The sequence below is a fragment of the Saccopteryx leptura genome, chromosome 7 (assembly GCF_036850995.1).
Source record: "Saccopteryx leptura isolate mSacLep1 chromosome 7, mSacLep1_pri_phased_curated, whole genome shotgun sequence".
NCBI classification, from domain to species: domain Eukaryota; kingdom Metazoa; phylum Chordata; class Mammalia; order Chiroptera; family Emballonuridae; genus Saccopteryx; species Saccopteryx leptura.
The window spans coordinates 67,827,954-67,853,674 of record NC_089509.1 but is presented as its reverse complement, the minus strand read 5'-3'; the positions used below and the strand labels follow the sequence as shown (position 1 = coordinate 67,853,674).

The 25,721-nt window shown below is 38.1% G+C and overlaps 1 protein-coding gene across 1 annotated transcript in view; it reads right to left on the bottom strand.

Annotated features, from left to right (window-relative positions):
- Window positions 1-25,721, bottom strand: part of ITGA4 (integrin subunit alpha 4) — an 82,077-nt gene that overhangs the window by 20,623 nt on the left and 35,733 nt on the right. Inside the window, exons 11-17 of the mRNA XM_066346566.1 lie at window positions 24,188-24,282; window positions 22,913-23,003; window positions 22,290-22,335; window positions 21,742-21,896; window positions 18,429-18,583; window positions 10,080-10,229; window positions 6,168-6,244 (exon numbers count right to left, since the gene is read on the bottom strand). Of these exons, the coding sequence (XP_066202663.1) occupies window positions 6,168-6,244; window positions 10,080-10,229; window positions 18,429-18,583; window positions 21,742-21,896; window positions 22,290-22,335; window positions 22,913-23,003; window positions 24,188-24,282 (769 nt within the window). The remainder of the gene's footprint in view (window positions 1-6,167; window positions 6,245-10,079; window positions 10,230-18,428; window positions 18,584-21,741; window positions 21,897-22,289; window positions 22,336-22,912; window positions 23,004-24,187; window positions 24,283-25,721) is intronic.

Below are 25,721 nucleotides of genomic sequence, written 5' to 3'. Positions count from 1 at the left end.
AAAGTAGCCTGCAGCAGATGGCTTGCAGGCTCAAGTAAAATTTAATCTTTATTTTTCCCTACTGACTCCAGGGAAAAAAGTACTGGAAAATTCTTGTCTACTGGAATATATCAGTTACCTGACATTTCAGAAGATTTTATTGAATAATGGCAAATTCATTGAAGTCTAGAGGAAAGAGTACAGCAGAACACAGATAGGAAGATCAACTAGGAAATAGCATGTTTTAGTTGACAAAGCATATAACTCATCTTCCCCAAGCTCTGTGAGATCAGTGAGGCACACAGGGTTGGGGCAAATGTAGGTTTATAGTTGTGAATATGTGAAACATGGAGTTAATAAAGCTACTGTAGGCCTGACCTGTGGTGGTGCAGTGGATAAAGCGTCGACCTGGAAATGCTGAGGTCGCCGGTTCAAAACCCTGGGCTTGCCTGGTCAAGGCACATATGGGAGTTGATGCTTCCAGCTCCTCCCCCCCTTCTCTCTCTCTGTCTCTTTCTCTCTCTCTCTCTCTGTCTCTCCCTCTCCTCTCTAAAATGAATAAATAAAAATAAAAAAATATATAAAAAACATAAAAAAATAAGTAAAGCTACTGTAATAACCATAACCCGCATGTCTTTTTCCATACAAACAACTGTAAACCTACTTTTGCCCACCCCATATTCTTCCAATGCGCACAACAAAACTAGTTTGCCCACGTGGTCTATAAGTACAACACTAACGGCATAAGCTGAAACACTAATGTCTCAATTTTTTAAAGCTTTTATGGGAGTGAGCACTGTAAACTTGAAACGTCATATGTCAAGACTCGATATTTCTACTATCTGCGTTTTAAAAATGGACGATTTTGTTAGGTTAGCTCTTCTAGGGGCTGATCGCATGGGAGCTGATGTAGAAAATTGTTTGCTGCCTACCCACCAGTGATTGTCTTTTTTGGCTGCCAACAGAACCATGGATTATTCAGGCAGTAAGTGCCATTCCCTTGATACTACAGAAGACAAGCCACTAGGTCATCTTCAGGGAATGAGTTAGGATAGATTTAATATGATCATGATGACTCCATTCTCTGTGATGGGTTTAGAGGTGAGCATGTGATACAGGTCTAGGTAATCATAATAAGAGTCTGTGAAAACACTGCCCTTCCTGGAAAAAGAGCCTCAAGAGACACAGAATTTTGCTCTTACCCTCCTTTTTTTTTCTTACTGGGAGCCTTGGTGCTGTTTCAGCCATCTAGTGACCAGGTGAGACAAGCCAAGAAAACCGAAAAGATAACTATGAATATCCAGGTTTTGGTACTTACTCCCTAACCTGCTTACTGTCTCCTCCAGACAGCATTCTATGCAAAATAATTAAATGCTTTTATTGCTTGAGTCACTATTACTTAGGCATTGTTAGATTGCAGTTCAAGGCATTCCTAACTGATGTGAAAGCAATTGTTCAGGAAAAGCCTATGTCACTGACCCCAGAAGCACGACTGAGGAACAGAAGTATCATTTACATCAGGATCTATATTAAATAAAGACTTGATTTCAAACCCCCTCTGCTATTATATTTGTAATCTTGAAAAAGTCATGTTTGTTCATCTCCCTTTTGCGGTGTAAATCCACTTGAACATGCTTTATTTTCCTGAGAATTAAGACACTCAGGTGGAAGCCTCAACTTAATGAAAACGTAAGACAGAGTGTGTAGGCGCCCTTTAGTTTGCTGTTGGCAGTGCGTCGTTGCAGCCTTCATAAACTCGTGTTCTTTACTGAGTAAATGCATTTACCTAAAGCAGTTTGTAGCTCTGGGGCACATAAATATCATTAGAGCCAGTGGAGTTACGGGAGGGAGAATGTATAGAACATATGGTCACAATACGCCTCTTATTATAGCGAAGGGAGAGAGGACACCTATGTGAGACAGGCATATATTTGTCTGAAAGAGTATAATTTACTAAAAATGCAAAGCAGTTTGTCAGAATCTTTTACTGCAGGACTAAAAAATGATTAGAACAGTTTTCATTAGAGAATCCCTCAAATAAGTTATCATTCTCCAAGTAGAAATTGCTGTAACTTTTCTAATTGATGCAAAGGGCATGGTGCTTCTATTTTGCACTGGTATTCATAACACTTCAAATCTCATAAAACTGAAAACTGTTGGGAACATAAAGAGACAAACTCTGGACAAATTACTAGTATATATACAGAAAATGTTTAGAATTCATTGGCAATATTTCATTTCATAGCCAAACTAAAATGTCCTTATCATGATCTATAAATATTCTAACCACACTTTACCAAAAATAACAATTTTCATCAAAGCTTCATGCTCAGCAAATTTTGGACTATGCCCTTGGCCTGCATTATTTCATTTTACCTTTAAAACACCTTTCACAGAGCAGGTAGTATTTTCCCTCCTTATCAATGAGGAAAAAGGTGTATAATGGTTCAAAGGCATCTCTAAAAAGGTCATGCAGCTAGGAAAGGGTAGATAGAGAACTTGAAGCAGGTTAGTTTTGATTTCAATTCTGAAACACTTAACCACCACAATGGTTCTCAGGTTTTAGTGTAATAGGTACTATTAATAATAAACATTTCTGGCCTAGTCCCCATAGCTTCTCATTTGGATGGTCTGGGGCCTCAAAACCTGCATTTCTATCACGCATTCCAGGTGATTCTCATGAAAGTGACTCAAAGGCCACACTTGGAGCAATGCTGCCTTACCCTCGGTTGCCTGCCCTTTAAAATCACAATGGACTGGATATTTAGATGAGAAGCAACAGTACCACTTTAAATTAAAAATGCAAAGTAGATCGTGTAATAGCTTATTGTGAGAAGATAAGTAACAAATAAAAAAATTCAATAATAATTCAATATCTTAATTCAAGAAGATATATTTTCATTATTCAGGAAAGAAGAAGTTTTAGTAATATTTTTGTACAAATTTCAATGTCTCATTTTCTCCTAGGCCCAAGGGATTGCAATGATAAATGACAAAGGTGACAGTGAGAGTTTCTGATTTAAGAAAATAAAAACACTACTTATTTATAGCTTAGAAAAGCATTTCCACACACAACTTTACTCATCAAAGGCCCATGACAGCAAAAACACCAAGAAAACTAAGCATTTTAGGAAGAAAATAAATACATGAATGACAAGGTTATAAATTTTTCAACTAATACATCAATAAAGGCACCATGTTACATGCTGGGATACAAAGTCATCAGTAGTCACTGTATCTGGAAAATCTGAGCAGCCAATCTGGATAATTTAAGTATAAAGTCCAATTATATATCAAATAGGTTAGGGCTTCTTGGACCTCAATTGTGGATGCTCAAGGCTATATTGGCATTGCCTAAATGAAGAAAATTAATTTATTCTCTGCCATATGTGATCCCACCCAGCAGGGTAGTCAACACTATTTGTCAACCTTTTTACTCATTCCTAGTTGACTTCTTATCCCATTTGTCGTAACAGCTATTTTGAATCTTTCTACAAGCCTTTCAACTTTCCAGACCCATCCTAAAGGCCCTCCCTTTCCATGAAGGAACCTGCTTTTCTATCCTGTCTATGCATGAGTTCTCTACATTTTATTCCCTTCCACACTGAGTGTCTTAATCAGTGTCAAGCATCTTTTCATAGCTGCCTAGCTCAAGATAAGGAGTTTTAATTTCTTTCCAAGGCTAACTCCTCCACCTGAGTCTGATCTCATTATAGGCTGTTTTCTTTAGAACCTTGTTCCATTCTCAGCAAGCATCTATTAGTCACCCACAGTGTGCCAGACATTGTTTTAGGCACTGGCAACACAAAGATGAAAAGATAGGAACCTGCCTTGAAGCAGCTTACAGATGGTTGGAGACAGACGATAATGGCCGTGAGTGCCAGTGCAGTGGGCCAGGGGCCCGGCAGGACCTAAGTTTATGCACCTGGAGACCGAAGGGACTTCACCGAGGAAACAGCTGAGATTTACGGGATATAAATAACAGTTAATCAAGTGGATAAATTGGAGAAGTGAAATGAAGAAATGAAACCACAGAGACTCAAGAGAGCATGGTCTAGTCAAGCAACTATAAGTAGTTTGCCATCAATGGAAAAAGGACTGGAAAAGTGGTGAGAAAGAATGTCAAGAAGTTTAGAGTTTAAGGTTATAATGAGCCACTAAGGCATGGCTATCAGAGACGTATGTGAGGAAGCTCATTTTGGAAACATCAGGGTAGAGGAATTAGAATAATGCAGAGTAAGAGGCCAGTAGCCCAGGAAGCAGGAAAGCTCAGTGATATACAAGAATACTGAGTGCCTGTTTTGGAGCAAAGGTGGTAGAGACAGAGAATTATGGTGGACAAAAATAAAAACAAAACAAACAAACAAAAAAAAACTAAACCTTTAAGTGGTAGTATTATAAAACTTAGTAATTTATTGAATGTGAGAGGTAAGAAAGGAAGAAGAATACAGACTGAGATTCCAGGTTGTTGGTTTTGGTAACTAATTGTGTGTCATCATTGGTGGACCATGACTGGGCACTCAAGAGGGCATGTCCGATAGACAATTGGATGTGTGGGTGTGAAACCCAGAGATACTGATTTGGGCATTGGCAGTGTAGACAGGTCAAGTGAGGTCACAAGTATAGGTTAGATTATCCAAGGAAAATATGAGAGTGTGAGAAAGGGGTGAGAAAACCATCTGGGGAGTCAACAGAGCCCAAATCAAAGGTCCTCCAAAGACAATGAAAAAGAAGGGAGTAGAAAGACATCATGGAGATGAAAGCAAAAGACAGTTAAAAGAGGTAGTCAAAAGCTATCATGGATATAAGTAGAAAAATTCCCTCTCCAATTTATTCTTTTCCCCATCTTTGCATGATTGAATAAATAACGTGATACATCCACTTGTTCCCAGTATATTTTCTTCCCTTAAGCACCGACCCTGTCATTTGGCTACTACTGCCCTGAAATTCCTATCTTAAAATTTGTCAGTGACATCCTGTTTTAACCCATAAGTTACATTCTAACTCTCATGATCTTTCCTCAGTCATGCCCTCTGGTCTCTCTGCAGACCTTACAATATGAAGTTCTTCTTTTTATATTAACTATTTCATAGTGCACTTGGTTCTCCTCTTAGTTCTTTTCCATCTCCCGGGGGACTCCTTATTTTTGTTAAGTTTTTTAAATTAACCTGTCCCCCCAAGAGCTAGTCTTTACTGCTTTTCCCTGTGAAATGCACATTTCACCTACTGCAGCCCAAAGCATTACCACAAGTCAGGAATGTGGAGAGGACTTGCACAGTAACCCTGAACTAGATTTTCAAGCAGAGAGCTTCATAAAGATGTCCCACCAAATTCAATGTGCCCCAAATTAAACTTCCTCCCTTTACAGATTTACCTCCCATGAGAGCCCCCCACTGCCCTGCCCTGTCACTGATGCCTCCTTCTCCTCTTTCATTTCCCATTTGCAGTCATCCCTCAAGCTGAGCTGTGCATTCCCTCCCTTTTGGTCCCTATTTTCATATGTTCCCCTGATATACAAAACAATTTCAATACTGGAGTATCTAGACATGACAAAATTACAATGGTTTATTTCCCATAATAAAATAACAGCAATCAACATTTATCTAGTGCTCACTACATGCTAGGCACTATACCAAGCACAGTACATATGTTTTCTTTTTATTGGTCCCCTCATGTGATTTTAGAAGAACAAGGTGGATTAGTCGCTTTCAAACGTGTCATATATACTTCGGAATATCTTTATTTTATACATCAATCTGAATTATGTAATTATTTTTCTGGGTAATAAGAAACCTCACATTATGTAGTACTTAGCTCATTTTGTCCTTAAAACTCATATTGAGGCGCTGATAAACGTCTAGAACACAATTACCATTCTAATAATAACCTAAGGTACAGTTAGATCCTGAAATATCTCCTCAGTTACCAATAAAAGATTAAAATATGCTTCATAAAGTGTTGGTGCTCACATATTCTCATTCTTTCAAAAAGTGGTCATTTTTCAGTGGTTACTTACGTGAATGATGTATAGATATATCCCTTAATCTCTCTCAGTAGAATGTTGTTCTTTTCTAGTTCTCTAACTGCTGCTAACCCCCAAATATTAGTTCTTAGTCCTTTTATCTTTAAACCCACAGGCAAGGCACGCCCCTTATCCCATCTTGATGAATAACAAAGAGTACACTTACTTCAAAAATCCAATTTTTGCAGAAACCTGTAAATCAGCAGAACAATTTTCATGGGCACAAAACCTTGCAAAGTTTATCTGGAAATAATACATGACAGTATTTTATTATTAGTTCAATCAGTAGGTACATTTCTGTTTTTCTTTTTTTTTTAATACTAAGACATATGATACATGAGAAGAATAAAATAAACCAAATTGCTAACTCCTTGTTTTATCCTGTTTTGTAGAGTTTAATGTGAGACTTGGTAGGCTTAAATGACAAATAACTACAGAGCTAAAAGAACTAAGTTCACTCAACAGGCAAACTTAAAGCTTAAATTTGTTAGGTAGAAAAATTGAACTTTTCTTTCCTAATATTTGTAAAAAATTTGTTTAACCAAACTGTGGTCATAACCTATTTAAGTATTTAATACCCACACTGCCAAGATGTTCTTTGTCAAGTTCCTCTCAATTATCCCATGCTTTGAGTCCACTTGTTACACATGAGCAGATAGTAAGAGCTAGTTTATGTTTGTTGAAAATAATGAATTGTAAAAATTTAGAAATTTTACTTTAATAACACATGAACAGGCCCTGGCTGGTGGCCCAGTGAATAGAGCATTGACCTAGCATATGAACATCCCAGGTTTGATCCCTGGTCAGGGCACACGGGAGAAGCGATCATCAGCTTCTCTCCCTCTCCTTCTTCACTTTCTCTCCCTCTTCCCATACTGCAGCCAGTGGCTCCATTGGTTCTAGCACTGTCCCTGGTGCCGAGGATAGCTTGGCTGGTCTGAGTACATCAGCCTCAGGTGATAAAAATAGCTTGGTACTTGAGGATCAGCCCCAAACAGGGTTGCCGGGTAGATACTGGTCGGGGCACATGTGGGAATCTGTCTCACTCTCTCCCCTCCTCTCATTTAAAATAAATCAATAAATAAATTTTAAAAAAGAATACATTGAACGAAATTTAGTGATAGCCTATCTTAGAGGTTCCAGAATTTGTTTACCTCTGAGCATTTTAATAGGACCCAGAGATGGTACAAGGCACATGGGAATAGTTGAATTCAAAGCTGAACAAAGAAAAAAGGAGAAAAAAAGAAAAAAGGAAAAAAAAATGAGCTGCTAAGGTGAAAAAGGTGAGATGCAGAAAAGAAAGAAATTTAGAAAGCCAGAGAGGGAGCCCGGGAAATGAAATGGCAATCTGGAGTGCTAACTGCACGTCAGCTCCCAGACGCCTGACCCTGGGAAGCACGAGTCAAGCGTAAACCCTTCTCCAAGGGATTAGGTGAAAAGGACTTTTTTCCTACCACTCTTATTTGGAAAACAGAATAAAATGTGAACTGTTCTAATATAACTACAAATTGCTTAGGTTTTGGCTTGTGTACTTAAACAGTAAAAAACATTTAAAAATAGTTGATACTGAAAAGTGAAGTTAAACAAAAGAATATAAAAAGAAACTGACTTCCAGAAATGTTTTTTATATATATGGGTATAAAGGAAACTTGCTCTTAAGTTAGTATGTTTATTCATTCTAACACTGTAGAATAGATGGTGGTGATTGTAAGCTCAAATATCTTAAAGTGACTGAGAGGCAATTTTGTTGAAACAGGCTTGAGCTAGACCAGTGGTCCCCAACCTTTTTTGGGCTACAGACTGGTTTATTGTCAGAAAATATTTTCACGGACCGGCCTTTAGAGTGGGACGGATAAATGTATCACGTGACCGAGACAAGCATCAAGAGTGAGTCTTAGATGGATGTAACAGAGGGGATCTGGTCACTTTTTAAAAATAAAACATCGTTCAGACTTAAATATAAATAAAACGGAAATAATGTAAGTTATTTATTCTTTCTCTGTGGACCAGTACCAAATGGCCCACAGAGTGGCCCACCGGTAGTGGTCTGCGGCCTGGGGGTTGGAGACCACTGAACTAGATCATTAAATGTCCCTTTTATCTTTCACATTCTGTGTGCCATTAAGAACATTTTAATGAATGCTTTTACCATTGTCCAAAATATCCTGTTGACTATGTCTTCATGTTGTTGGACAGAAATATTCTGAACAACTGGACTCCCAGAAATAAATACACTGTCAGCGACACTGATATATTTGGGGATAAACTGGAAGGAGTAGCGCACTGGTTAGAATGCAGGATCTCAAAATGCAATTGGTTCTGAGATGAGGCTGGAAAGCATACAGTTAATTTTAAAAAAGAAATTGGATTGAGCAAAAAAGGACCAAAAAACCCCCTCAAAAAACAACAACAAAAAACCCTCATTGACACAGACAACAGTGTGGGGATTGCTGGGGGGTGGGGGTGGGGGAGGGTATAGAGGGATAAATGGAGATGGACAGAGACTTGACGGGGGTGGGGGAGGGTATAGAGGGATAAATGGAGATGGACAGAGACTTGACGGGGGTGGGGGAGGGTACAGAGGGATAAATGGAGATGGACAGAGACTTGACGGGAGTGGGGGAGGGTGTAGAGGGATAAACGGAGATGGACAGAGACTTGACGGGGGTGGGGGAGGGTGTAGAGGGATAAACGGAGATGGACAGAGACTTGACGGGGGTGGGGGAGGGTGTAGAGGGATAAACGGAGATGCACAGAGACTTGACGGGGGTGGGGGAGGGTGTAGAGGGATAAACGGAGATGGACAGAGACTTGACGGGGGTGGGGGAGGGTATAGAGGGATAAACGGAGATGGACAGAGACTTGACGGGGGAGGGGGAGGGTACAGAGGGATAAATGGTGATGGATAGAGACTTGACGGGGGTGGGGGAGGGTATAGAGGGATAAATGGAGATGGATAGAGATTTGACGGGGGGGGAGGGTATAGAGGGATAAATGGAGATGGACAGAGACTTGACGGGGGTGGGGGAGGGTGTAGAGGGATGAATGGAGATGGACAGAGACTTGATGGGGGGGAGGGTACAGAGGGATAAATGGAGATGGACAGAGACTTGACGGGGGTGGGGGAGGGTATAGAGGGATAAATGGAGATGGACAGAGACCTGATGGGGGTGGGGGAGGGTATAGAGGGATAAATGGAGATGGACAGAGACTTGACGGGGGAGGGGGAGGGTACAGAGGGATAAATGGTGATGGACAGAGACTTGACGGGGGGGGGGGTATAGAGGGATAAATGGTGATGGACAGAGACCTGACGGGGGTGGGGGAGGGTATAGAGGGATAAATGGAGATGGACAGAGACCTGACGGGGGGGGGGGGGGGGGGGGAGGGTACAGAGGGATAAATGGAGATGGACAGAGATTTGACGGGGGGGGGGGGGGGGGGGGGGGGGATGGACACACAACATGGTGTACAGAGAGGTGTTTTAGAGTTGGGCACCTGAAACCTGTATAATTATGTTAACCACTGTCACCCCAATAAATCCAATTAAAAAATAAAATAAAAAGAGAAACTGATGTGTAGCATAAATACATGTGTTTATAAATGAGTAAAACTAAGCAAGGGAATTTGACTAACAAGACATACATGATTGTGGGCGGGGTAAGTGAGAGGGAGATGAGATGAGAAAGAAGAGACAGAAGATGAGAACTGCACACATGACGACGCCCCTGAGAAACTAACTCATGACTGCAGTTACTTCAGTACGAGCGATCTCCGGTAATACATTAATACATTGCCTTCACAGGCAAAGCCTCCAGGTGAGAAAACTAACGTTTTATATGTGCGGGAAACCAGTGCTATGACTAAATGCATAATTTTAACTATTTGGTTCAATAGCCTGAAGGGAATATAAAAAGAAAGAAAAAAGAAAAACAAGACACACCATAAATAAATCTTTTTTAAAAAATATTAATTAAATTTTTTAAATTTAGTAATTCACTAGAATTATGCAATATTTCAAAAAACAATTCTTTAGTTACATGTCACAATTTTTTAGTAAAAAAATAAATATTTCTACCGTTTTTTCAATGATGTCTTTTTTTTTCTTTCGCTGCAGAATTGGCTGAAGTGGTGGAAATTCCTCTGAACTTCTCTTACTGATGATGTGATGCCCCAGGTGGTAAGCGGCTTCAATCTGAATTGGGGTGAGGATGTCTCGCACGTCTTTCTAAGGAAATTTCAAACCATATGAATTAAAAATAAAAATAAGCATATAAATCTAAAAAAAACTAGAGAGAGAGAGGTCCTATACTTCCTGCACAGGGCCAAACACAACACACAGAAATCAAAAAAAATCTTACCATTTAAATTATTAAAAAATTTTGTATTTTTTCACATTACAAAAACATTCATGTTTTTAGAAAAAAACACAAAAATAGCATAAAAGATGAGAAACTATAACCATCCAATAATATATAAAGGTCTACATTTGGGTATATTTTCTTTTACGGTATCTTCTGTGCATACTTTTCATAACTTTATAACAAACATTTTCTTTCTTTTATTTTTGTAAAGTGAGAGGAGGAAAGCTAGAGAGACTTACTCTGCACGTGAGAGGAGGGGAGCTAGAGAGACCGACTCCGCAGGTGAGAGGAGGGGAGCTAGAGAGACCGACTCTGCACGTGAGAGGAGGGGAGCTAGAGAGACCGACTCCGCAGGTGAGAGGAGGAAAGCTAGAGAGACCGACTCCACAGGTGAGAGGAGGGGAGCTAGAGAGACCGACTCCGCAGGTGAGAGGAGGAAAGCTAGAGAGACCGACTCCGCACGTGAGAGGAGGGGAGCTAGAGAGACTGACTCCGCAGGTGCCCTGACCAGGATCCACCCAGCAACCTCCATCTAGGAATGATGCTTGAATCAACCAAGCTATCCTCAGTACCCAGGGTCAACATTTGAAACAATTGAGCCACTGCTGCAAGACGGGAAGAGAAAGAGAAGGGGAAGAGGGAGGAGAAGAGAAGCAGATGGTCACTTCTCATGTGTGCCCTGACCAGGGATCTAACCAGGGATGTCTGCATGCCAGGCCAACACTCTATCCAAAGGGCCTAACCATTTTCTATTATAAACTTATAAATTTACATTTTCTATTGTAAATTATTTCAAAGTACTAGTAAACATTTTATACGTTTTCCTCTAGATTTGTAGAAATATAATTTCTATACAAGTTTTCTTTTTAGATCTTTCAGTACATTTTGATACAATTTGATTCATTTGATTTCATAATTTGAAACATATCCATTATAAACCTTTTCCAATTATACTTTCTAATAGGTATACAGCAAAATAATTTGTTTAGTATGTTTAATATTTTATCTTATTTACTTTACTGAATCTTCTTGCAGTTGTTTTATAACATTTTCTAGGTTGTTTTTACACTTTACAAAGAGTTCTTGGATTTGTTTATCTATTATACAGAAACTGTAGCCTGTTTGAAATCCATTACACTCTGTATGGCACTTAATTTAAATTTAATATCTTACTAAGTCTTAGCTGTAACCCACCTCCTTTGAGTAATAGCAGTGGGCCATGTTTCTATTTATCTATAGACAACTATAGAATTGGAACATGGCTTAAACATGACTATCTAAAAGCAACTGTAGGATTGTAGCTGATGTCTGTGGCTCAGCTACCTCATCTGAAAATGGGAATAATGATAATGATGAGGTGATGATGCCTACACTTTATTATTGTGAGGATTCAATGGTACTATGAAAATAAAACAGCACAGTACCTGGCACTTATTAAACTCTCAATAGATGTTAGAAATTATAATCATTATGCACATGTTACTAACCAGGAATTACTGAATTTCAGTTTCTTATAAAAAGAAATTCTGGTAAACATTTGGAAGAAATAAGAAAAAAAAGTTAAGACTACTGCCAATCAATGAACATTACAAAGAAAATGACCTACATCACAAGTGTTAGACTTGGACAGGGGTGAGCAAAAGTAGGCTTACAGTGTATGGAAAATAATACAATAATTAGTAAATAATAACACAAGAGTAAACTGTGTTTTGTGTACTCACAACTGTAAACCTACTTTTGCCCCACTCTGTATTGATTAAGTGGTACCCAGAAGATTTGGAGCATGAATCAGAATAGACAAGACCTTTCTTTACTTTTCCAACCTTACACATAGAGATGATTTCATTCAATAACTTGGTAAGTGATCATCTCAATACAAAACCTTGACCACACAGGAATGCTATAAATCAAGGCCCAAATCCCAAGTTATCAACTTGTGAAAACGGAACAGCTTGAAGCCCTGGGTACTACAATAGCAAACTTGATTAAATTACCCCCTAGGTACAGGAGCTAGACAGCCACTGATTGTCCCTCCACATGTCCACTGTTTTAATTCTTCTCAACAAGCTTGCTTTGACCGAATCACATGTTATCTAATTCCTACTAATTTTCTACAAGGTCTTCTCTACATCTGGTGGATATTACTTTCATTATCCTAATTAGCTCTTAATTACACTTTTCTCACAATATATAAAATGTATGTGCACTCTTGCAAGAACTGTACTTGACAGATATTCACACTTATTTAACTTTAACAGCTTCACCTAAAGACAAATGCTATAATATCAAAAATGTCTTAAAGTGACTAATTAAGTATTTGGGAGAGAAAAAGTATAGATTTGCTTAAAATTTTTAATTTGGATGGGCATATTAAAAATAATGAAGATGCCATGCCATATTTTTATGGACAATTACATACAAGAAGGCACACATAAGCATGCAAATTAGCACATGCCTGAAATTATACAAAGTCTACCGTCTTGTTTGACTTTCACAAAAATTTGTATTTATGGCCTACTTGATAACTGAGCTGTCAGCCCATGTCCTACTTTGCTTATATTAGACAGTGAACAGATTTATTTAAGGGTTGGAATTTATAAAATATTACTGAATGAAAAATAATGTTGAGGTATAAACAGTTGAAGATATCTATTCATGAATCTAGTGTGTATAAGACAGGGGACATAAAACTGAAAGCTGGTACCTATGTCACAGTCAGTGACTCATAAATCCGCAGATAGTGTGGGAGATGAGTATGGTGCTGTACGCATACACAATCACAGAAGATGGAGGGCCACCTCATCTACATGGGAAGTCCTTCCACAGAAGAATTTTGAGCAAGGAGTACGATCAGATTTGAGTTTTGTGAAATGTCCCTCTATTACCAAACATGGGGAATGTGTTGGAAAGAGAGAAGGTAAGACTAAGGCAGGGTTTGGGAACCTATGGCTCATGAGCCAGATGTGGCTCTCTTGATGGCTGCATCTGGCTCGTAGACAAATCTTTAATAAAAAAATAATGTTAAAATATAAAACATTCTCGTGTATTACAATCCATTCATTTCCTACCGCTCATGTTCATGGTTACAAGTGTCTGGAGCCAATCACAGCTGTCCTCCGGGACAACACCAAATTTTTATTGGATAATGCATAATGTACACAAGTCGTTGTATGGCTCTCATGGAATTACATTTTAAAATATGTGGCGTTCATGGCTCTCTCAGTCAAAAAATGTTCCCGACGCCTGGACTAAGGCATAGATTGGAATCTAAGCCAACATGACTTGTGTAATTATAATCACTGTCTAGTAAGCATGGATCAAGAATTGGAGAACTATCAAAAATCCAGCACTGGCCCTGGCCGGTTGGCTCAGCGGTAGAGCATCGGCCTGGCATGAGGGGGACCCGGGTTCGATTCCCGGCCAGGGCACATAGGAGAAGCGCCCATTTGCTTCTCCACCCCCTCCCTTCCTCTCTGTCTCTCTCTTCCCCTCCCGCAGCCAAGGCTCCATTGGAGCAAAGATGGCCCGGGCGCTGGAGATGGCTTCTGGCCTCTGCCCCAGGCGCTAGAGTGGCTCTGGTCGCGGCAGAGTGACACCCTGGAGGGGCAGAGCATCGCCCCCTGGTGGGCAGAGCATCGCCCCTGGTGGGCGTGCCGGGTGGATCCCGGTCGGGCGCATGCGGGAGTCTGTCTGACTGTCTCTCCCCGTTTCCAGCTTCAGAAAAATACTAAAAAAAAAAAAAAAAAATCCAGCACTACAATTTCCTGAGGTAACACAATACCCCAAAGACAGATGTCCTAACCATTATATCAATAGGTATGCTTAGATTTCCTTTACAGAATTCTTTAAATAGCATGAAGAAGACATTATCCATAAATTGATTAAATATTGACTGATTCTCTGCCTCATGTAATATGTTAGTTCTAAAAAAAGAACACAAACTTGCAAAAGATAATATCCTGTTTTCAAAGATCTTGCAGTCTAACAAAGAATTAATACATGTTGGGGTAATCAATTCATTTCTAGAATATCATAATGTCAGAATAGTTATGTTTGCTTGCACTAAAATTTTCAACAGAAATGTATGCATATGTGGATTGATCCATAATGTACTATGATTAAAATATAATTGCATTAGAACAAATTAAACTTCATGAAAGTATGTGCTTATATAAGCAAATAAAATATATAAAAAAACAAATAAAAATGAAAATATATTTAGTAATCAAATACTCATTTTCTTGACATTATGATTAAAAAGGTTTTAGAAATCACCCAAAGAGCTATAAAGCAAAATAAAATTCTTTTATTTCAGAAATTCTAAATCCAAAAATTAGGAAAACCAAGGGAATAAAAAGAATGAACTAATTCACTAAATAGGTAGACAGGTTGATTTCATAATTATTACCCAGCATGTTAAGGCAACTGTACTCATTGGATCTCTGGATACCAGTGAGTACAATGTTTCACTCTATTGGAACACATCTATCATTATAAAACATGCTGTTCCTCTTATCTTAAAAAAAAGAACACTTCATTCAACTTCTCATGCTACCTACTGACTCTCAACCTCAGTTTTTTGTTCCAGGTGGAACAAAACTTTGTGACAGAATAGCCTATCCTCTAATTCCTCTCAGTTGCCTCTACTACCCCTCTGAAACGCTGTTGCCTCTGCTACCCCTCTGAAATGCTATGGCCAGGATCACCGACAGCCTCCACATTGCTAAACTGAATGACCAGTTCTCAGCCCCTCATCTGATCTGACCAAGCAGCAGGATTGAAAACAGTCAAGCTTTTCTCTTCACTCTGCATTATTCACTTTACTTGCTAGAGGTGTTTGCTTTTCTTCTTTACTACTGATTGGGCCTTCTAATCTTCTTTGCAAGCCTTCTCTTCTCTCCAACCTTTGCGTATTGGAGCACCCCAGTGTGCCAATCTTCACCCTCTTCTCTTCCTGTGGTGATCTCAGCCACCTTGTATAGCTTTAAAAACCATCCATATGCCAAAAATGCATTAAATTATATTTCCAGTTCTATGCCTCTTGCCAACTCCACACTTGATCTTAGCCAAAAGGTTGAGAAGTGATCTCTCCCCAACTCCAGAAGAGTATATACAAATGTTGAACTGATATTTACACTTGAAAGCAAAACAGGTATCTCCACTCCCTGGGTCCACAATTTTCCACCCAAAAGTTGTTTCTCTTGCATATCATCTCGAGTGATGAAAACTACATTCTTTTAGTTGCTTGGCCTAAAGAACTTAGAGTTACCTCAGAGCCTCTTTCTCAAATACCAGACATATCATCTGTCAGCAGATTGTGTAGGATCCACTGCTTCTCATTATATCTACTGCCACCACCTTTGATGAAGCCATCGCCTCTCACCTGGGTTATTGCTGTGTCTTCTCCTTGTGTCAACCCGTGGTCACCCAGCATCTAGTCTCAACACCAGAGTTACAGTATTCTTTTTTTTAATGGATTTGTTTTGTTTATTTTTAGATTTTATTTATTCATTTTTATTAGAGAGAGGGGAGAGAAAGAGAGAGAGGAAGAGATAGAGAGAACAGGGGGAGGAGCAGGAAGCATCAACTCCAATATGTGCCTTGACCAGGCAAGTCAGGGGTTTCAAACTGGCGACCTCAGCATTCCAGGTCGACGCTTTCTCCACTGCGCCACCACAGATCAGGCCAAATATTCCTTTGTATTACTGAGTCAGATAGATCCTCATTTCATTCAGAGAAAATGTCACAGATCCCATGTGATCACTTTTTCCACTATTCTCCCCCTACCTCACTCTTCCAGCACTCCCTGCCTCCCCTTGTTCCCTAAGACCACCAGGGGCATTCTTGTCTAGAAACAGTTTTACCTAGCTCTTCTTTCTATGATGTTCTTCTCCTAGGTCAGCGGTTCTCCAAGTATGCTTCCCACAGGAGCAGCAACTGCTTCATCTGGGAGCTTTGTAAAAATGCAAATCCTCAGGCCCCGCTGAAGACCTGCTGAACTGAGCAATTTGTGTTTTAACAAACCCCCCAGGTGATGCTGCTGTTACCAGTTAAAGGTGAGAACCACTGCCCCAGAGGGCTGCCCAGTAACTTCCTCACTTCCTTCAAGTCTTTGCTCAAATGTCACCTTCTGAATGAGGCCTAGTTAAAATTGTACTCTTCACTCCTCCTATAGAACTCTGTTATCTTTAAAACTCTACCCTTTTTTCACCTTTTCCATCATCCATATCTTCTAAAATACTGCATAATTTACATTTTGATCATGTCATTTCCTCACCCTCACGAAACTGTAAGTGCAATGGGGGTAGTAATCATTTTACATTTCATTCAGTGATCACAAGGACCTCAAACAGAACCTGACACATGCTCACCCCTTAAATAATAAATATAAATAATAAACAATACCGCGTTTCACTGTCAGAGGTGCCAAGGTAGAATACATATGTGTGTCAACACTGCTGACACTGGATGTGCTTTATAGAATAAAGGAACAACCCAGGCATCCTGATCAGTGTCTAGCTTCTTTTTCTCTATTATTAGAAAGATAGAAGAATTCAGGCTGCTGCTCCATTCTTTCAGACCATAGAAGAATCGCAGTGTTAATGTTTCAAAATGCCTCCCCTCAGGTACCATGCTGGCAGGGGTGGAAAATACACTCCCTTCTTTCCCCTACTTCCCTGAGTAACTACGAGAGTACCCTTTTATTGCCTTTAAAATGGTTTCAATTTTAGACTCTCAAATTGACTAACCTAAGTAAAATCACAACAATGTAGAATTAAAAAAAAAAAAAAAAACCCTTTCATCTCTACCATATAAATGGTGGTTACATTAATATCATTCTATACTTTGGCTCTGGACCATCTGATAGCTTCATTCCAGTACAACAATAAAAACTGTTAAGGGAAATGAGAAAATAGCATAGGGATTAGTGCTCTTAGCATTTAATAGTGTATTGGAGTCCTGACGCTTGTTTGCATTGGCTTGGAACAAGCATCTAAGGGAAAATTAAGTTCTAAGCCGAGGCTACTATTTAAAATCCCAGAAAGGGCTCCCGGGAATAGTTTGGCTTTTTTGGGACAATAGCTTTCCTGATGAAGTACACCATTCCCTAATGAAAAAGACCTGGCTTTGCTTCATATGACAAAATCTGACCAACACAAGGAATGTGATGAACAGTTTGGGAATGAGTGTTTTTAATAAAAGAAACATGGAATCAGCTGTGCTTTGGCAGAACACACCTAAACAGTCATGGAAACCATCGCCCTGTCCCACAGCTGATCCCGGCCCCATTACAACTGTGCACGTTCCCACTGACATCACCGAGGACGCTGGCACAGAGACAACATCACCCAAAAACAGTCATGTTGGATTCTGCTCTGTTAGAGTCACACGAAAAACAAACCAACCTCCCACCTCCTGTCTCCCCCTCTTTGCGCTCCCCCCAAAACACCCTACTCAGGAATAGATCTGAGGCTCAACAAAGCTGTTCACTAAGTACATTTCTAGGCCAGTATATAAACAGGGATAGAAAAACTGCAGTCACAGAAGGGAAAAGACTAATTTTTAAAAATAACAATGCCGCAAAACATAATAAATGTGAAATACAGAAGATGCGAAAAGTGGACTTTGATCCAGGTCACAAGTTTTCAAGGGCTTTGACTCTAGCAACAGGTCAGCTAGTTCAGGAGGGATTACACTTGTTTTTAACTACCGTGTTTCCCCATGTATAAGATATACCTTTTTTTCTAAAAATTTGGGGTCTAAAAACTGGGTGCGTCTTATACAGTGGTTGTAGATTTTTTACTTGCATTTCCTGCTTTTTTTCGTGTTTGTTGAGGAGTTGTACAAATTTTATGATGAATAAAACTTGAGTTCAATAACTTTATGTAATACATTTTTTTTTCAAATTTCAGGCCCTAAAATTAGGGTGCATCTTATCCATGGGATTGTCTTATACATGGGCAAACATGGTATATTTTATAAATAGATACCAATGCACAAAGATTTTTACTATACCAATAATGAAGCTTATACATTGATTAATGAAAACTAGTGTACGTTACCCGCATAAATGCTTGATGTGTTCTGCAGTTAGCTACAGTGCTAGAAACTCTCATGCTTCCTGTAAGCACATCTGAAGTTCCATTAGAAGAAAAGTAAAATCTCGATGGAGACTCTGCCTTTCTATTCACATCCAAACTCATGTTATAAAACAAAACTGTAAAAATGTAGAGAGAATTGCAATTAATATAAATTACCTAAAAGCATTTATTTTGTTAGTTTTGAAGTGACAATAGTCAAAGTTACAGAGAATATCGGAACTATCTTAAATTCTCTTCATTAAATAGCTTTTAAAAACTGACCTGAAATATGAAAGAGGGAACAATTACAAAATACAAATTTCAAAAGTTGTTATTAGAAATAAAAATTATAAAATTTTCTCTAGGTTTATAGTTTTAACAATATTAAAATAAGTTATTTGCTTAATCCTCTTCTATATGTGTTTCAAAACTACAAAACCAAAATTGGTACGAATAATAAAAGTCTTGAGTAATGTTAACGTTTCAGATTTCTTTGGAGTCTCTTTTGTCCTTAGAACATCTGATTAAAGAAGTGCAGGCAGGCCTGACAAGGTGGTGGCACAGTGGACAGAGTATCAGACTGGAATGCGGAGGACCCAGGTTTGAAACCCTGAGGTCATTGGCTTGCGCACAAGGTCGCTGGCTTGATCATGGGATCTGACATGGCCCCATGGTCGCCGGCTTGAAGCCCAAGGTCACTGGCTTGAGCAAGGTGTCAGTTACTCTGCTGTAGGCCCCCGGTCAATGCACATATGAGAAAGTAATCAGTGAATTACTAAGTGCCACAACAAAGAATTGATGCTTTTCATCTCGCTCCTTTCCTGTCTGTCCCTATCTGTCCCTCTCTCTGTCTCTGTCAAAATAAAAAAAAAGAAGTACTGGCAGAATACTACAATCAAATGTCACTCATCATTTTTCTACCTTGTGTGGTTATGTACTTTCATATGTTGTTAAGTTCTTTTTTTCCACTTGTTTCCAATTTGAAGGGTTGGCATTTTTCTTTTGAATTATTTGTTGCTTTTTTTGTTTTAGTTTTTTTAGTGTAAAGTGAACATGATTAAAAAGTCAAACCTTCATAAACAGTTTACTCGAAGATGACTTCTTTTCCAGCCCTTGATTAGTCTCCTCTATGTTTTTATTGGTTTCTACCTTGAACTTTGAGAGCTCATTTGTGCAAAGATAAACAAGTATAGATAGACATTCTCTCAATAAATATTTTGGCAGTTTGGTAAGACCTTACTTCAAGTCTGACATAGTAAATAATAGTAAATCTTCTAATTATCTTCAATAAGCAAAGAAAAAAAACAAGGAAAATTTACAAGCAATGAAAGCATTCCAAGCCAGATCTTACCAAGAGCCATTTCTTGAATCTAAAAAGGATCTTTGCAAAACAAGCTACATTTAATAGTCTGCTGAAATGTCACTCATAAGTGTGATAATATTTTGGATACTGTATATAATTCCTGAAATGTTCATTTGCATTTTAGGAATAACTAACTCTTTTGGTAGGATTTTACCTACTTATTTCAAGGAAACCTAAGTATAAAACCTTTAGCACTCCTACAAATTTCAAATACATCTGTCAATCTTCCTTATATTAATAATAATAATAATAATAATAATAAAGTCCCAATCAATTGGCTTAGAAATTGCAGTAGCTGAGATTCAAAGCCTTAGAAATGGAGCTGCAATTGACACAGCCATCCGCAAATTCAGACAAAAAGTAAATGAAGAAAGGTGAATAAAAAATCACTCACAGTAAGCAACAAAATCTCCTGGTGTTATTAAACATGTTTAATGTGAGTTATTTCTCCCAAGGAGTCACTTTATGACAGCTATAAAGCATGTCGGGGTAACAATGCTGTGGTTATTTATATAAATATATTTTATATATTTGTTTTCAACCAATGAAAAAAATATCTGGCCAATATCTAGTACAACAAAAGCTGATTTTACATAAAGGGAAACAGTCCCATCGATTTAACATGCATCTTCCAGATAATCCACCAGCTTGTCTGTGTTCCTGTGGTACTGGGGTCGCACTCTCAAACTTCCTCTTCTCCAGTCAGGAATCAGGTGAAGGATTTGCCCACAGTCCCATCACTGTGTCTCTAGCCAAGACTTTTGCAGGGTGCTATAAAAATAAAATGACTCTGACTGCAAGTAGGGATGCTAGGCTCATTCTGTTCTTCTCATTACAGGCTATTCAGACTGGGACATCTGTTACATATCCATGTTTGCTTCAGCATTTGCTGCTCTTCATGATGCTGCAATGATGACAGCCTGCAGTGTCATGAATACATCAGCTCCTGATAGGTCTCGTGGGTCTCATGAACTTTGTGAATTATTGATGTCCAAATGACAAACCCAGGTATGCTTCCTTCTTCCCTACCATAGGCAAGTTCCATATTCACTTAAGTATAACATAATTAGGAACATTAATCTGCTAGTAAAAAATATAATACTTATGAAATACTCATATATTTGTGATTTGGGATTAACCACAATTTTGGATAAACCAGATCAATGCTACTTTCTGCAAAGCAGATAACTGAGAGTTGCCAACGTACAGAAAAATGGGCATGGGCACTCAGGTGTTGAAAGTCACAACAGATCCTTAACAGATGTGTGTTATATATGAACATGAGGATCAGGGTCTAGGCTTCAGACAAGCTTCTTCAGTTACTCAGACAGGATAGACTAGAAAGAAAAGAATCTTTTCTTTCCTTGGGTTTCCAGCTCAAGCTAACACCAGGCTTGCAGGCATCCCCAAACTACGGCCCACGGGCCACATGCGGCCCCCTGAGGCCATTTATCCAGCCCCCTGCCGCACTTCCAGAAGGGGCACCTCTTTCATTGGTGGTCAGTGAGAGGAGCACTGTGTGTGGTGGCCCTCTAACGGTCTGAGGGACAGTGAACTGGCCCCCTATGTAAAAAGTTTGGGGACGCCTAAGGAGCCCAGTAAAAAACAGGAGGAGCTGTGGTGATGTTCTTCCTGGTCTAAAGAGCTCTTCCAGATTAAGCTCAGTTAGTTCACTTTAAATAATAGAGTAGGTAATACTCTTGGTTTGCTTCTTGTCATAATCTCTAAACAACTGTAGCCTCTTAATGTGCCCCACTTGTAGGTTAGAGTAACAAGAGAATCTGAGAATGAGGAAGAAAGATGCGCTAATAGGCAACTCTCTTTTTCACCTAAAGCAGCCTTCAAAGCTGATACAGAGTGAGGTCTCAAAATGTAATTGTGAGATGAATGAGTAAAGTACACATGCTATTAATTTTGTAAGGGCACCCTTACCAATGTAACCGGGAACCTTTTTGCCCTTGTACGAGAAACAGAGTGTTAGATCCATGCACACAGCAGGCAAGCCATTTTCTATACAGTCAAACTTTGTTCTATTTACTGACTCAGGATGGTTTAAAGAAGCTTCGACAATCACTACAGGTCTTGTCCTAAAGAGGAAATAAAATTAACAATATTAATTACAGAATTATTTTTCCTTAAAAAAAAAAAAAAAAAAGAATTGCATTTGTTTTGTCAGTTTTCATTGACCCGGTAATTTCATGAAACTACTTTATTAATAGTATGTGTATACAAACTTAATTAAATTTCCATGTGTGAATCAAGAGGAATTTTTATTTAAATTTCTAAAAATACTGACTTTGTCGGATTATATTAATTATATCTATATAAGGTGAGAAAAGTATCCTAAAGTTCCATAATTAAATTCTGTAATATCAAAAAGAATATTATGAGGTCAGAACCACCGCTGATTTTAAAAACTGCCTCCCATCATTTATAATTAAGCCCAATTGTCATGAAGCAGTGAAATGTATCAACCTTACCTTAGCAACACAGCAGAATCAGACCGAAAAGCACCAACTGCTACGTCTGGAGGATAAAAAACAACACGATTAATGATCATTAGTCAAAGTGATTACTTTTCATCAGAAATACCTAACTACATATCACCTTGTGACTATATCAAAACACTATTTACAGAAAATTAATTAGGAAAGATAGGCTTACATCTTAAGATTCATTCAACATTTGTCTGAATCTACTGAGTCACAACGACACTCATCCCTTTATAATAAAATACAAACATAAACTTTATGATGTAAAATGAAAAATCCAGTTTTGGGGCTAGAAAACATTCACCCAGAAATCTTTCAAATGACAAGAAAAAATAGTCTTTCTTTTCATCATAATATGTTTCATTGACTTTCATGAGTGCTTTTAATTTTTAAAAGAACAAGTAATAAAATGTTAAATAACTATCAGTGTAAAGCTCAGGAATTCTCGATCATTTCTGACCCATCCTTGTATTTAAAAAAGCTTTAAAAATGAAGGAAAAAATTATCAGTAAATTATAACTCCTTCATATCATTCTGTGTACTTCTCAATAAAGCTGCATCCACAACAGAGCGTATTTCAATATATTAAATACATTAGCTCTTATACTTACCTACATACCCATTATTGTCTGCATCAATTTGCCCAGATATAGATTGTCCAAACATACTTAAGGATTTGCTGATTTGAAGCCCTTCAATTCTCTGAAAAATAGGTAAATTGAGTGAGAAATGTTTTTGAACCCCTAATATCTCAGAAAAGCAATGATTTAGTTAAGTAATAAGATTTCTCATGCCTTGGCACGTTTTTAAACAAAATTCATTTTAGTTAAGTCAAGATAATTGAATCTAAGATAAATCCAAGTTTCCAGCTTTCAGTGGCCAGTTGAGATCTATTTTGTGATTTAAAAAAATGACTTTCTTCACTCTGTGAGCAAAGGAAAATTATGTAGTACAGATCTTCTATCACAGTCCTGACTCCCTCTCCCCGGTCATCTTTCAGGCTCTGTATTCACTTCCCTGACCAATGTGATTTATCTGGAAAATAAGACATTTCTAATCACTTAGTGGAGCCTATAATTCAACCTTTTGATGAAAGTCAGATTGCTTCCTAGAATTTGACTAGGACAACACAAGTCATGTGCTCCTTAATCCATGTGTCTAATTTTATGTCTAGATAATGATTTATAAGTATCAGGCTTCTACCCATACTTAGAAAATTAGTTTTTGCTAGACAAATGCATACCTTTCATGTTAAATATGGAAAGCCACTTGCCTATTTTTGCCTACTCAGAAATAACAGTATTAGCTAATGTTTCCATAAAAGTATCTTTGGAAAAGCTTTTCTACTCCGCATGTGTATGTAGTTGTTTTTTTTTCCTATTCACTGAAATGCCTATTGTTAAAAGTATAAAAGTGAAGTCAGAGTTATTTCAGGGAACTTTACTGAAGCACCAGCGTCTTACTGCTTTGCAATGAAAGGAACACAGAGCACCAGATGAGTGTTTGCTCTCCCTGCGTGATCTTCGCGAAATATGGGACTTTAGCCACAAGACATGACACAGTTAATCAAATCCAAATGGACTTATTTGGAATAGTACAGATATTACCTCAGAACATAAATTTAATGAAATGCAGAGAAAAATCTTTAAGAGGTTAAAGACAAACTACAATAGAAATGAACACTATTATATATGGAAAATAAGTGATTCCAAAAACTTATTAACGCTCTTAAAAAATGAGACCATATACTATAATGATAACAAAAAACTTGTAAAGTAGAATGTTAAGTATTTGAATGAGCAAATTAAGAAAAAATCCACATTCACAGTGGAAATTTTAAAGAAGCTTTTATGAACAATTCTTTAGAAAACAGAATCACCTCCCACCTGTGAGAAGGCGGCTGAGATCCCATCTGCTCGGCCATTGTAAATATAAATAGCGCCTCGCAAGTCATCTTCTTGTGGAGCTCCAATAGCAACATCTATTCAAGAATTTAAAGGGTGGAAAAATAAATTCTTAATACAAAGAATGCAACTCTGAAAAACTAATTTTCATGTTCCTTAATTCATATCACATAATACAAAAATACTCCTTATATATAAAAAAATACTAACACTTTTCTCATTAGAAAAAAATCAAAAATTTTTCATCACAACAATGTACAGGGTTGTAAAGTATAGTGGCTGCCTGGCAGAAGCAGAGTGAATGCGTCTGAGAGAGGTGGTCTAACAGAATGGCCAAGGTCATGGGCCCTAGTGCCAGACCTCTAGGGCCTGACCCCAGGACTGCTGCTGTGCTGTTATGCTGGGCCCAGTTCTTTACCTCTCTATTCCTTGTCTGTTCCCTCCCCTATAACACAGGATCATAAGAGAACTTGATCACTCACAAAGAAGGACATTATTCATCTAAAGGACTCAGAGCAGTGCCCAGCATGTAATAAATTACTATCATCTATGAAGAACATAACCAAAGAATTCTTATTTTGAGTTCTAGGCTTTACTTCATTTGCAAAATAACTTCTGAATTAAGTCCTGTTCCAATGAAAGTAATTAAGGTATTTGTTCAGGGTATCTGTACACACACACACACACATACATGTGCACACACACACACACACATACACACAAGATATCAGAAAATGTCCTTGTTCTACAAAATAATGACTACACATCACCTTTATGACTTTATTAAGATTCACATCAGATTAGGAAAGCCGGAGAAAATAAAAGATTTAATCAAGTCACATAAAAAAAGCCAAGGGAAAATAGAAACTATGATAACATGGTTGCTTATGTACTATAAATACGTAGTATATAAAGGAAAAATTCTACAGTTGTAAGAGCATTCCACTATTTACTACTAATTATTATGTCTATTTATTTGGATATATTCATATTTTTATTTATATGCAATGTTTTCTTATTACTTTAATAGTCATCTAAAATACAAAAAGTTTGCTTTTATGATATTCATTTCTTATCACTGTTCATCAGATCTACAATCTTTTTAACAGCTATTGTGGTAATTTTTTACTGCCATTTTAATGCAAATAAAATCACCTTTAATATACAACTTTGAGCCAAATACTGTTCAATTTTAAAACTGCAAAAGCTTTTCTATTTTTACCTAAAAATAACTTATTAACACACTCTATACTTATTTTGTTTAGACCTACTAAACTCAAGGCTACCCCCTTGACTTGTACAAATTACTTTAAATTTTCCTAGACAAACAACACCCATTCATTTGTTCAGTCAGTGGACAACTATTGAGCACCTACTGCATTCCAAGCATTTGCCAGGAGCTGACAAGACAGTGCAGTAACACAAGAAGCAATTAAAAGTCTAGTGGGAGAGAATAAGTAAAATCGGAATCATAAAGCAGCATGCAAGAAAGTGGCAGAAATTAGAGCAGACTTCC